This window comes from Neoarius graeffei, chromosome 17 (assembly GCF_027579695.1).
Source record: "Neoarius graeffei isolate fNeoGra1 chromosome 17, fNeoGra1.pri, whole genome shotgun sequence".
NCBI classification, from domain to species: Eukaryota; Metazoa; Chordata; class Actinopteri; order Siluriformes; family Ariidae; genus Neoarius; species Neoarius graeffei.
In genome coordinates, this window is record NC_083585.1 from 10,233,789 (window position 1) to 10,246,808 (window position 13,020).

Sequence of the window (13,020 nt, forward strand, 5' to 3'; positions counted from 1 at the left end):
AAAAAAGAAAGATTTAATAAATAGCCTGATCTTACCTGTGAAGAAGTGGGCGCTGCAAACCCGCGCATTTTTGATAGTGCTTTCATCCCAGTCTACACGTTTGATGGCTTGTAGCCATAGACGTCGGTGATTTTTTTTTTTTTTTTTTTTTTTGAATGGGTGAGATCCTGCTGGAATTCTGTACATTTTAACCCCATCAGTGCTACGATTCTGACACCCGACAACACAACAACTAGGCATTTCTTCCAAATATTTCTTCTTGTCTCTACCGTCGCCAAAAGTCAGTCTGACCGTCGCTGAGTCTGTTTTGAGTCCAGGCTGTGCGCGCAATTTCCTCTTGCGTATGAATGACGTTTACTGCGAAGGGGTCTATAAATATTTTGCACAGGACTGTGTTCATCTCATAACAGAAACAAAGCTCCAGCTCTCTGTGCTCTTAATCTGTTCTGTTCTTTCAGGATTTATCGCGCATGTCGCTCCTTGTTGAGTTTTTTTATGCTCGAGTTGTTTGAAACCAGTCTGGGTTTTCTGTGTCGAATAAGGAAGCGGCTTCACCTGTAAGAAAATCAAACACTTTCATGAAGGCGCTGACTCGAATGCGAGCAGAAAAAAAATAAAAGATTCTTAAGCAAACTCTTCCATCCTCACTTCCAACTTTCTGTTTTTGTAAAATACATTTTAAATACAATCGTGAATTTCTCTGGAGTTTTCAAGCTGAGCTCATCTCCTCCTCGTATTCTTTAACCACTCATTTCCCTGTTGTTCTTGAAGCATTTGCTTCTATTTGTTAACATTTTTCTTGATAGCAGGGAGACGGTAATGCCTTTTATTTAATCGATTTCTCTGTTTGAAGAAGCAAAAATGAACCATAGTGAAGACGGATTAAGCTGCTCGCATGAAAGACGGTGTCTGTCTGACCCCAGCTGTAATTATCACGTGATGCGTGATGTCATGCACAAGGAGCTTATAAACAGTACGTGTACCATACTACACCAGCGGGGGTATATAAAATAACTTGCAAAGCAGTAAATGAAACTGAGACTAAGAAAACAGCCAAGAAATTATAGCGGTTATGTAGTGAGGGACGCTTTTAGGAACTGAAATAAAAATCAAAAAGCCTAATTTTTGTGGTGCTAGTTTGTAATATATGCTCATTCCAACTTGCCCGGTCGGGCATGTCGGGGACACATCCCACTTGCCCGAATGCATGTTTCACTTGCCCTGGGCAATCGGGCAGTGCTTAATGTCGAGCCCTGCTGAACAGTGACAAACATATGGATCAGAATAGAGTAAACTGATCGCAACCAGTATGAGAGAATTTTTATCTGATTGAACAAGGTTGGTAAATATCTTTGTAATAATCCATTTAATAGATGAGTAATTACCATGTAAACCTGTGTCTAATTGTTTGAATCACTATTTGAATCAGCACATGAAATGGTTCCAAATGTTACTCATTTTATTCTGTTTAAAACAGTTATGGAGTTGGATTAGCAGTAGGATGGGCACCAAAGTAACATTGTGAGGCAGGTGTAAGACATTATTTATAACTGTGGTCGAGCTGTTTTATCAGACATTCATGCAGAATGTATACACTGCTTAAAAAGAGAGAGGAAAAAAATGTAAGAATGATAATGTACATTTCTTGTGCAGTTATTCCCAAATAATGAGCTTTAAATTTGGTTTCATGAGTAAAGGTATTGGATATCTGTTTACTCGGTGCATAATGTGTGCATATGTTATTTTTGAACATATAGGAAGCGCTGCGCAACTTTACTGTGGTTCTTCTTGTGAATGTCCTGTGTAGCAATCATAAAATAAAATAAATGGTGTGAAATTGATTCAAGATGCAGTTAAAAATTGAACACACTGACACACTCCACTTTGTCCTGGTGAAGTTGCCACTAAACTCTGCTCCATGCTGTAGAACTTCAGTTAGATTACTGAAGTAACAAACACTGACTGTCTACAGACTCTCCAGTTTAGGAGATGTACAGTTCTGTGCAAAAGTCTTAGGCACATGTAAAGAAATGCTGTAGACCAAAAAATGGTTTAAAAATAATGAAATGAAAATTTTCAACGTTAAAAAAAAATACTATAAACAGTAATCAGTAAGCCATAATAAATGAAACAAAGTCAATATTTGGTGTGAGACGACCCTTTGCTTTTAAAATAATAATAATAATCTGTCTCAGGTCCAGTGAGTGCAGTTTTATGCGGAAATGAGCTGTAGGTTTTATTGAGCATTTTATAGAACCAGCCGCAGTTCTTCCGGACACTTTGTCACACTCCTTCATTTTGCGCCAAAACCCAGCAGCCTTCATTATGTTTTCTTTTTTAATCTGAAAAGTGCTCGCTTATGGAATATGCTGCTCAGATGAGATGAGATACAAACCAACGAACATTTGGACTCTAAAATGTTTTTGTGATGTTTTGACTTTAATGTAGAAGTCATAAAATAGAAATCTATAGCGAAGTTTGTATGGAAAAAAAAAAAACAGGGTGCCTAAGACTTTTGCACAGTACTCCATAAACAGTTTATTGGGAATCTGCAGTTGGAATGAATTTATACAGATTGGCTAAATCTTTGCATGTAACAATAGGAACAGTGATTTTTATATCAGTGCATCAGTGGTTGTGATAAATATGGGCCTCATTATTGGATGCGTTATTGTTCAGATCTGTTAAAGCACTTGTGGCTTCGAGTCAGCCTACATGTGATTTCTATTTCCACATAAACTTACATACGTTCATGCAGGTATATGTGTCCCTGTCTTAACTAGAACAGAATCCAATGGGAGAAACTCTGAGAGCTCCAGTAAGTTAATAGTGGTGTTGGCCTCTTTTTTTTTTTTTTTTTCCACAGTCCTATAGACCCTTTTCAGTCACGTGACCTTCGTAAACGCGACCACCATTTTGGACATGTAGTGGACTTCGGCTCGAATTGGTTTGAATGTGAGGAAGGCGACAAATGGAGAACATACAAGAAAAAGGAGCAAGATGCAGAAAACACCTTTGCTATCCAGCGACGTAGGGCATTTACAGGGCGAGCAGAGGGAGAAATAACAGTAACGACACATTAGCAACGCCGTACAGAAATAAGTTTATGGCACAGACCCTTTCGGTTCGCGCTCATCTAGCTGCTACAATGACTGCTTAGACTGCAACAATAATACCTAACACACATTTAAGTATCCGTCGTAAAGACGTGAAACTTGTCGAGTGACGAGTGTGTTCATTGATAAGCTAACACAATCTAAAAGTAGACATACCATCACACTGCCCTGGCGCTGTGTACAGTTTACCTTCTATGGTTTGTGCACTCACTATTTGCCATTACTTTCTCCAACCGTTGTTACAGATTACAGGGAACGGCCTGGATTTAAGAGACAAATACATGTTCCTCTTGTTTTGAACACTTATTTGTAAGCAGTGCTTAGTTTGTAAAGTGGGAGGTCCCGGAGCGCAGAGGATGAGCGGCTCCAGTGCGGAAAAAAAGAGGGGGGGGGGGGGGGGCGCGGCGCTGCGCTTCTGGGCATGTTTTGTAATAACACTGCAAATTAAGTTCATCTGCAGATATTTTGTGGATGTCGTTTCATGAGAGAAATCACCAACAAGACAGATATCAAAATCAGACATTAACACTAAATAAACTTGCATTTTTTTTATTTAATTATTTGGGGTATTTTTTTGTTACATAGTCAAAAGAGGTGTCGGATCACCGGATCCAGTGTAAATAGCTGCCGGAGCCAACGCCTGAGGTTCCGGAGCGCGCTCCGGCTTGCTCCCCCTCAAATTAAGCGCTGTTTGTAGGACACTGCCTCTGATCTGTCCTACAGTCTACCAACAGCAAAGGAACACAACGCTAGCTAATGTCGTTAGCTAGTAGCTACTACAGAAGAACAAAGAGGTTACAGTGGGTTATTTTAGCCTATTTGGTTACACACTCGCCGCCACAGAATGTTAACAGCAATGTAATGCCTTTTCTGGCTAATTTTATTCGTCTTGCCTCCAACAAAGTGGTCACTGCACAAGCGCTGGTATGCCGAGGGCTGCTAATCTTTCCTGTTTATGGCCGCTATCCATCTTCTCCGTCGGTCAGCATCTACCGGGATCCGATAAAATGATAACCCTTGCCTTGTTTGTTGATGGTTACTACATCCAGGTGCACAACAATATAGTGCCATGATGGAAGTCTTGCTGAAAATAAACACTTTCTTTGCTGCCGTTCCTCAATGCTGGCTGTGGTAAACTACTGGTAGTACATGTCCAAAATGGCGGCCGCGTTTGTCGTGACATCACGTGAAAAGGCTCCATACTCCAGTGTCATTTCTGCTTCCTTTTTCTTCACACCGAGTGTGTTTTGTAGCTTTGATGGAGCCACTCCATCTCTGCACCATTCAAACAACTTTGCTTTGAAGGCATTAAAATGGATTAATCTGACCAAAACATTGAGAGAACTGCCATTTCCCCCTCCGAGAGCCGAATGTGGCTTGATGAGCACCACACAAATGGAGATTACATGCTTCTGTAGAGGGCTGCATTTCTGTGAGGTGTAACCTCCTCACGTCCTGAATCGCAACCTCTGTGCATGGAATGTGTGTATATGTGAGTGGCTTGAGGTGCTTCTGTAGTGTGGTTCTCTTTGGTGTGTTTTTCATTCTTCACTATGAGTCTCCTCATGCACGGAGTGATTCACCAACTGGCTTTAGAATTCAACTGGAGTGTTTGTGTCTCAGAGCTGAAACTAAACTGCTTTTTTTCTTTGAAGGATTATGAAATTAAATATAAATGTCACGGGAGGCTTGAATGCTGGCTCCATACTGTGCCTGTGTAGTGCTGTAGCGTTTTGTAGCTACGTATGAAATGCAGTGTCACAGCACCCTTTAATTGTTTTTCTTCCTATTTTTTTCCCTCTTCAGGGGAAGGTTTTGCTGATTTCAAGTCCGCTGGTGCCGATGATGGCTTCACCGACTTTAAAACGGCCAACAGCACTTCTCCACTAGAGCCTCCAGACCAGGCCAAGACATTCCAACCTGCTTCTTTTCCAATTCCTTTCGGCCCCTCTCATTCTCTTTCACAATCTCAGACCCATCCAGCATCTCTAGCACAGCCTAAGAACCCTCTAAACATGTCAGACCTGAACCTCTTTTCCTCCATAGTTCCTCCTTCCACTGTCGACTCTAAAGCCACCTCTTTTTCCAATTCCTCCTCTTCCTCCGCGGCACCCTCGCTGCTCCTTCCTTCCACAGGCCCCAAACCAGATGACTTTGGTGACTTTGCACTCTTTGGCTCCTCCTCCTCATCATCATCTGCCTCTGAGGCAGCTGCCTCAGCTCAGAGAGGATCTGCAGGAGGAGGAGCAGCGGTACAGGAGGACTTTGCTGATTTCATGTCGTTTGGTAACTCTGGGAAGCAGCCGAATGAGAGCAGCAAGGAGAGTGATGACTTTGCTGACTTTCAGTCATCCAAATTCCAAGAGAAGAGCTTAGTAGACAAGATGGCTGCCTTTAAACAGGCCAAGGAGGACTCTGCTTCGGTTAAGTCGTTGGACCTGCCGTCTATTGGAGGCAGCAGCGTGGGAAAAGATGACTCGGAGGACGCACTGTCTGTGCAGCTGGACATGAAGTTATCAGATGTGGCTGGAGAGCTAAAACACGGTGCATCTGACAGTTCATTGGACCTCCCAGGCCTAAGCTCCCATCAGCCCCCCGCCACAGGTGAGGAATTGGTGCGCTTGCTGTGGTGAAGCGCGCGCACACACAGACACACCAGTCCATACTCCACACTCCAGGCAGGCCTTTTCACGGCCTTCTTACAGTCAGATCTCCAGCATTATCGGGAGGAATAGTATTTAGATTTGAGTAGCTGAGTGTTTCTGACACATTGAAAGCTTGGCACATTGCGTTTTCATCTTTTCATTCATCGCCTTCCATTTATAGTGTTTATTCACTTATAATTCCATATTAATTTATTTTAACATTTTTGATGAGCCTGAGCTTCTATTTGAAGATTATCTGTATTAGTGACTGTCAGTATTTATCTGATTTTCCAGATATAGATTAAGTTTGGGCTTAGGCTGAAGTGGCAGTGGGAAATCTAATTGGAAGATTTAATACTAGGCATAATCTCTCTCTCTAGATCATCTAACATCACTGGGTACGACGAATCAGGTGACAGGTCCTCTGTGTGTAGCTTCACTTAAGGTGTCCCAACACACCTTTTCTCCAGCACTGTACCAGAAATGATTCGGTGTTCCAGTTATAATTGAATGTTCTGTAGAGTCACTGTCCTTAGACTAAACTACAAACGTGCTAGTAGATGGGTGTCTATAGAATTTGTGTCCACCTTCCTGGCAAAATGGTATGGTGGGATTCAGCTCACTTTGTTAGGTTTCAGGTTCAACTCTTGGCTACAGATGCAAATACCCCCACTATTAGTTCAGCTGTCAGTATGGTATAAATTCTTTACAAGTGGCAAGAAGGATTTTCAGAATTGACCACAAATCAACTCGTCTTTCTTGAACATGTCAAGCACAGGCCGAACCTGGCCCTCGTTTCATTTCGGCCACGTGAACTTGACAAAATAATTAAATAATGTCCTGTAGTACACTACTGTGCAACATTCGCACGCTATGCACTACGAAGCTCAGGAGCCGAGTGTACGCTTTTTTTTTTCATTGCACTAAGAGGTCATTTTCCTCGACTAAAGTTCATTATCCTGAGTTTCTACCATAGCACACTTCAGATTTACATTTCTCTCCTCTTGTGTCTGCTAGTGAACAGGATTAGAGCTTTGGTTACAAAAACAAGAAATGAACCCTCTTTGGTTCCGTATTGGTAGTTATAGATTTCTGTGAGACTGATTTACCATGATGCTTTCTTCATCTCCAAAACATGGCCTTGTGCTTCATAACACAACTTATTTTTCTTAAGTGTTCATATGAAAAGATGATCATGTCCTGGTGGTAATGCACTAAAATACAAAAACTTTCTGTTGACCTGGCCACAAATGAATTGGGGGGGGGGAACGTGCAGATTTTTTCAAATTAATTTGTAACCCTTAAATAACATTCTGTATTTATATTGCTTGTTATTGCTGTTGAAAATGTTTACTTGATTTCATTTTACAAAACTACAAAAGCGTCACTGTTGAACAACTATTATTTAAGAGCAAATTATAGAAAACACTAATCCAGTATTACAAAAACACCTGGGTTGTTGATCGTTGGGCTTGCCAGCTTAGGGTTTTTTTTTGTTTGTTTTTTTTTTTTTTTTTTTGAGCCATGGCTTATCAAGTCCACTTTACTATAAACCAGCCCTGAAATGTAATCACTATCGACCTACAGCCATTTTTCAGCTGAAGAGTTGAAAATTTACAATCATCCAGTCGTTAGGAATCACATCTGATCTGGCAAAAGTGAAGATGTTGTTTTTATTGCAGTTTGAAGATGAAGCATTAAGTTGTGTAGCAGATTTGCATTATTTGTTACTTGTTATATCTAAGATGTTGATGTATTTAAAATGGAGACGGTTTATCTTTTGGTTACATTCATTTTGTCAGCATTTATTTATTTATTCCTGAAATGCTGATGCCATTTCTTGGCAATGAGCTTTTTTTCAAGGCTTTAGTCCACTGTGGTCAGTCATCTGAATTCCTACAGACGTCTCTCATATTGCTAATTTTCTCCTCTTTAGTCAGTCAGTCATTTATTTACAAAGCATCTCACCCTCTGTAGCTCATCTCGTCTCGTTTTCATGCAAGGCATTACACCATTCCATTAACCTACAGCTCTGCCACGATATCAGCCAATATCAGGAAACGCTGATCATGGAGTCTCGATACAGCTTTTCTGAACCTGCTGGAAAGGGGCTAAAGATAAATTAATTGAATGCCCCGTTGCTGTATTGTCACAGCCTCCTACTGTTAAATTCCTTTTTATATCACTCCAGTCACATAAATCCTATTCTCCAAAATCCATAAAATCAGAGCTTCGTACATCATTGAGCTTGAAAGTGTTCTCTGAAAATTGGTCTCATGATTTTTAATTTTTTTTTTTTTTTCTGGAAAGCTTTTGCACTCCCGATACAGATGCCTCTAGTCTGGTTAATGAGAAATTCCAGAGCTCAGGCTTAAACATTTACGCTTATTCATTTGGCTGTTAGTTGCTTTGCATTCAAAGCAAGTGAGGCCGAATAAGATGCGCTGCTTCTAAGTCCTGGGATTTGAACCTATTCCCTTCTGGTAACTGTTTCACCACTGCCCAGTATCGATTTTTCCCAGCACCTGCACTAAGCTCTGGATGTCTTTATAACTGTTGATGAGACAGTATCTCTTTTCCCAGTATCTCTGTTTCAAGCCAAAGCCCCCAAAACATGCTTCCTCAGTGTGTGTGTGAGAGAGAGAGAGAGCGAGCGAGATTCCTCTGGGTTCACTGCAGTGTAACGGAGCCTCCAGCTGTTCCCACAGCGCACACCGTGTTACTTCTCATCATACCTTGCTTTTGTTTGCCACAGTTTGTGCCTGCTATTGCAATTTGTGAAATTGACAAGAAAGCAGTAAGAAAATTGCTAGGACTCGAGACATACCTGTGGAAATGGGTACTGTTTATGGACAAGTAAATGTGCACATGTTCAATTAATAGTGTATTTTTATTACAGGAATATATACTCTTATTTATTTTCCAAAATAGATAGATTTGATTGATTACTCGGGATTGTGTTTGTATTAACGTGAGAGTGCTTATTATCAGTATTTCTGCACAGTGTTTTATATGCTGATGTGATGTTCATTTTCTGCATTATGCCAGGGCTGAATTAAGGTCCCACTTTTTATTTATTTATTTATTTTGGGGACCACCTGCTTGTGGTGTTCCTGCGAAGAGCATATGCACAGGAGCTCTGAACATACGGGTGGCGAGAGAAAAAGGATACTGTCTCTGTTATCTCAGTTCTGCACCCGTCACTCAAACAACCTCATGCTCTGATAGGCGAGTCCTATTTGTTTACTTTTTAACCCTTTGAGTACCTGGCAGCAAGAAAACAACAAAATCCAGTCTGGGTGTTTTGCTTTGATTAAAAGCAGCTTAACTGGCAAGTCATACGAATGCACGTGGAAGTAGAATGCATATGAGCTTTAATTTCAGGATTCCTGAACATTCTGTAGGAAAGATGCTCTCAGTTCCTCAAAGGGTAAATAACTGCAAAGAACCTGTACTTTGATTCACCTTTTATCTTTGCTCAGTAAATGTTCTGTATGAATCTGTTTCTCTCTTGCTTTCTCCTTGTTCAGCACAACTAGAATGTGTCTTATCTGACCTACAATAACATTTTAGTCTGTGACTGTGCCTTCTCAGTTCTGGTTTTGGGATTCTCTCTTTTAACATTTCTTGCTTTATTTTTTTCCTCCCCATTTTCACCCAACTCTGCATGCCTTTGTATTCTTATAATGACAGAAAAGAGACCTTTTAAGTGTTTGGCAAAGCTCTTGTAACAACAGCCCTTTTTATGACCTCTCTTTCTCTCTCTGCCAATGTTGTCGTAATAAATATGAATGCTGGTGTAGCGGAAATGCGTGCCGTTCTTACTTCTTCCTTTTCCTTCTTTCTTCCTCTTGCTACCCAAACTAGATTTTAGCCATGCAAAAACAAGCACACTGCACAAGTTCCTTGTCAATTTCACAAATGGTTTATGCAAGCAGTCGTGTCAGACAAAACTCAAACGATGTACAGAACATGTTTGGATTGTTTCTAAAGAAACGATAAAATGTGGCAAAATTAAAATAAATGAGCAAAAACATGTTTTGGTTATAATACACTGAATATGACCTGATTTTTATAATTAAGCAAAAAGAAATGATTAGGAAATTGATCAGTGTATTTGAAGTAAGCATGGATGTGTAAAAGTGAACTGATGGGCTAAGGACATGAAGTTACATGACGATCTACTTAACAGTATAATTAAGGTATTCCCCAAAATTGAGTTGTACATGAGCCGACGAGACGCGTAGCACAGAGTTCTCTATCATCCATGTACGACGAGATTGAGTGGAATAGCTGTTTTCTTCTATCCACATTCACTGGATTTTGAGAAATGGAGCATTTTTATTTTTTGTAAAATCAATAAATAAAAACTTTTATACAAAACGTCCAACAAAATCATTTCCGCTTAGAATGTAAACAAGCTGGCGAAATGACAGGAGTAATTTGTGAAAATATGTGATAATTCGTGAAAAATAAAAGATGCGTTCTTGCCATCAAATACTTTTATTCCATATTTTGTTGCTTTTGTATTTTGGGGGGGGTTTGTTTTTGAGTAGAGCTTTTTTCATCCTCGGTTGGTTCAGTAACACTCCGCCATTTTGTTCTTCTCTACTCATGGTACATGAGCCGATATCCTAGTAGTAGAGTAGCCAATCAGAGTGCACGATTGCTCATATCCAGTGAATGTGAATGGAATAATCTTCAATATTCCCAGCTTTCAGGTTGTGCAAGATATGTGCAGAACATCTGGTGAGGTGCAAACAAACATGCTGCTAAATATGAATGAAATCTAAAAGGATAGAAATTTGGGAATAAACACATATGATCTTGTTTTATGTAAACTAGCTGTTGAAGACTGGGACAATTAACACAGAAGATTCGTAAAATGACCACCTATAAAGAGACCTTGGTACTGTGAAAGACGCTATAGAAATTTAACATTTATTATTCTTTATTATGTAGGTCTATTTTAGTAGGCGTGTAATGATTCACCCAATTCATAGTTCACAATATTTTTTGAAAAAAAATTAAATAAGGAAATTTTATTGCCAAAAAATTCAACATTTTCTCATTCTTTATCAACTTAAATCTTCCTTTTGTTAAATTAAAAAAAAAACTTTTCATTTTCTTAATAACCAACAATAATTATTTACCCATATTTGTGTAAAGGTTAGAGTAAAATATAAAGTCTAAATATTTATAAACCTAAAATATTCCTTTTATTTAAAATGAAAAAGTTAATAACACAGGCATTTTCTTAATAAATTTTATGAACATTTGTGAAGGTTGTTGTAAGGCTTAAACATAAAACGTCTACCTTTACTGTGCTCTTTTCTTTAGCTTTCAGCAGTCTGTAAAAAGGGGACTCTGATTTTCTTACTACAATCACACAACAGCTCTTTCCAATTTAGTTTTTGTGGTTTTTTTCATGGCATTAGAACTGAGCTACTTCTGCCTCTGATGAAGTCAGGTGCATTCCCGCTATGTAATCCTGCCCTTTACTGTCTAAACAATGCAATTACAGAGACTGCGGAAAGAGATTACACAGCCTGATAATCGCAATTCATTTTTTAAATCTCATTTTGAATCATAATACATTTTGTATCGCTCTTGTTACATACCTATATTTTAATTATATTTGGCGAACAATGGAAAGAACCTGAAAAGCTCAATATCCTCAATACATCAGTATCCTCACAGCAGTAAAGATGAACTTTTAACTGTAGTTATTTCACAGCACTATTGAATTATCAATTCAGATTGTGGAGGAAAAATGATCAGATAAATTCTCTAACTGCAGCTGTGACCGTACTGCCAGCTGCAAAGCAAATCACAGGGTTTAATGTGCTTCTTCTATCATGATACGAGTTTATAACCATGTACAGAGTGATTTGTGTGGGAAACGCTCCACATAATCTCAGCCTGATAGGAAACTGATTAAAAAGGTTTGATTTAATACATCGTGTAATCATTGTTACGGTGAAGTTTTCTGGACTCTTCACTGTCAGCACTTTGCTGTTCCTTCATGTTGTCTGTCAGGGGGAATTCTTCTTCTGTGCTTCTTATTCATTTTAATTCCTAGTGTATTTTACATTTATTTAAAAAAGGCGAGCTACTGGCTGAAATGTCCATACACCAGACTTGGGTGGGAAGTGCAGAGACCGTGGCCTCTCGATTTGTGAAGCTCCAGGCAGCGCTGTGAGTGCTGTATTCTGTACCACTGAGGCTCTGCAGTTTCCTTATGCCGCCTGTACGTTATGGCTCTTTTAACACAGGGACACTGCCGTCTTGAGTGGATTGGTTTAAACAGATTCACTCAGCTCTAATGTGAACTGCACACGCCATCACAGAACTCCTGTTTTGTGGAAAACATCAATTAACTCGCCAGTTACACTGAAAAATGAGGAATAGTAACACGTTTGGCTCGGCTTCATTTATTATCTGTAGCAGATTTTCACTTTAGCGTACAACCAGGACTGAATAAATAAATAAGATTTTCGCATGGAGTTTATAAGAAATGTTCAAATTGGCATGAATTTTCAAATGGTTGAAAACTGTAACTACTCGGACACACCCGATGAATTTTAAGCAGAGCAGAACAGCATGTACCTGAATCTTGAATCCGCCTTTTGACTATCCTGTATGTGTGCGTTTCTGTTATTATCGTCCAAACAGGCAAAAGAATCTGATCTGTAAATAACTGGTAAGAACCCACTGCTGAACTAATAGTACTTGGTTGCTAGGTCACGGCCGTGTGTGTGTGTGCTGTGACTATCAGACACAGCAGTGTTGCTGGGTTTTAACACTGTGCTCACTTATTGAACAGTTTATTTGACACGCATACCTTGTCAATCACTTTAGGTGTGCAGTTAGACACAGTGCAACAACTTCTACACCTGCCTTTGCACTTCATCCACATTCATGACCACGGGCTGTTTCTCAGCCTAGCAGTGACTGAGCAGTTTAAAACTCCCAGCATAACTAACTGCAAAGTCTGATACACTCTTCCTTTGCGGACTCTTTGATACAGTCAATAACTGCAGACCTACAAAGCCCAGCAACTATACGGTAGGTGTACCCAATAAAGTGTGCCTCAAGTGTTTAGCCAGTGTTAAGTATTTCTGACTGATGGTTTTTGGTGGCCAGGGTCAGACGTGCCGACGGTAGAGCAGGCCGTGTAATCAGTAGTGGTCCCACAGGTAAGGTTGTCTCCACATTCCTTAGGTATACACTACCGTTCAAAAGTTTGGGGTCACTTT

The 13,020-nt window shown here is 39.8% G+C and overlaps 1 protein-coding gene across 9 annotated transcripts in view; it reads left to right on the plus strand.

Moving 5' to 3' along the window:
- synrg (synergin, gamma) overlaps window positions 1-13,020 on the plus strand; it is a 112,760-nt gene that overhangs the window by 74,326 nt on the left and 25,414 nt on the right. For all 9 annotated transcript variants that reach the window (XR_009656845.1, XR_009656846.1, XM_060943699.1 and 6 more), the window contains exon 15: window positions 4,923-5,720. Coding sequence is in view for 7 of the 9 variants with exons in the window: in XM_060943699.1 (XP_060799682.1) it covers window positions 4,923-5,720 (798 nt within the window). In the remaining 2 variants the exon portion in view is untranslated. The remainder of the gene's footprint in view (window positions 1-4,922; window positions 5,721-13,020) is intronic.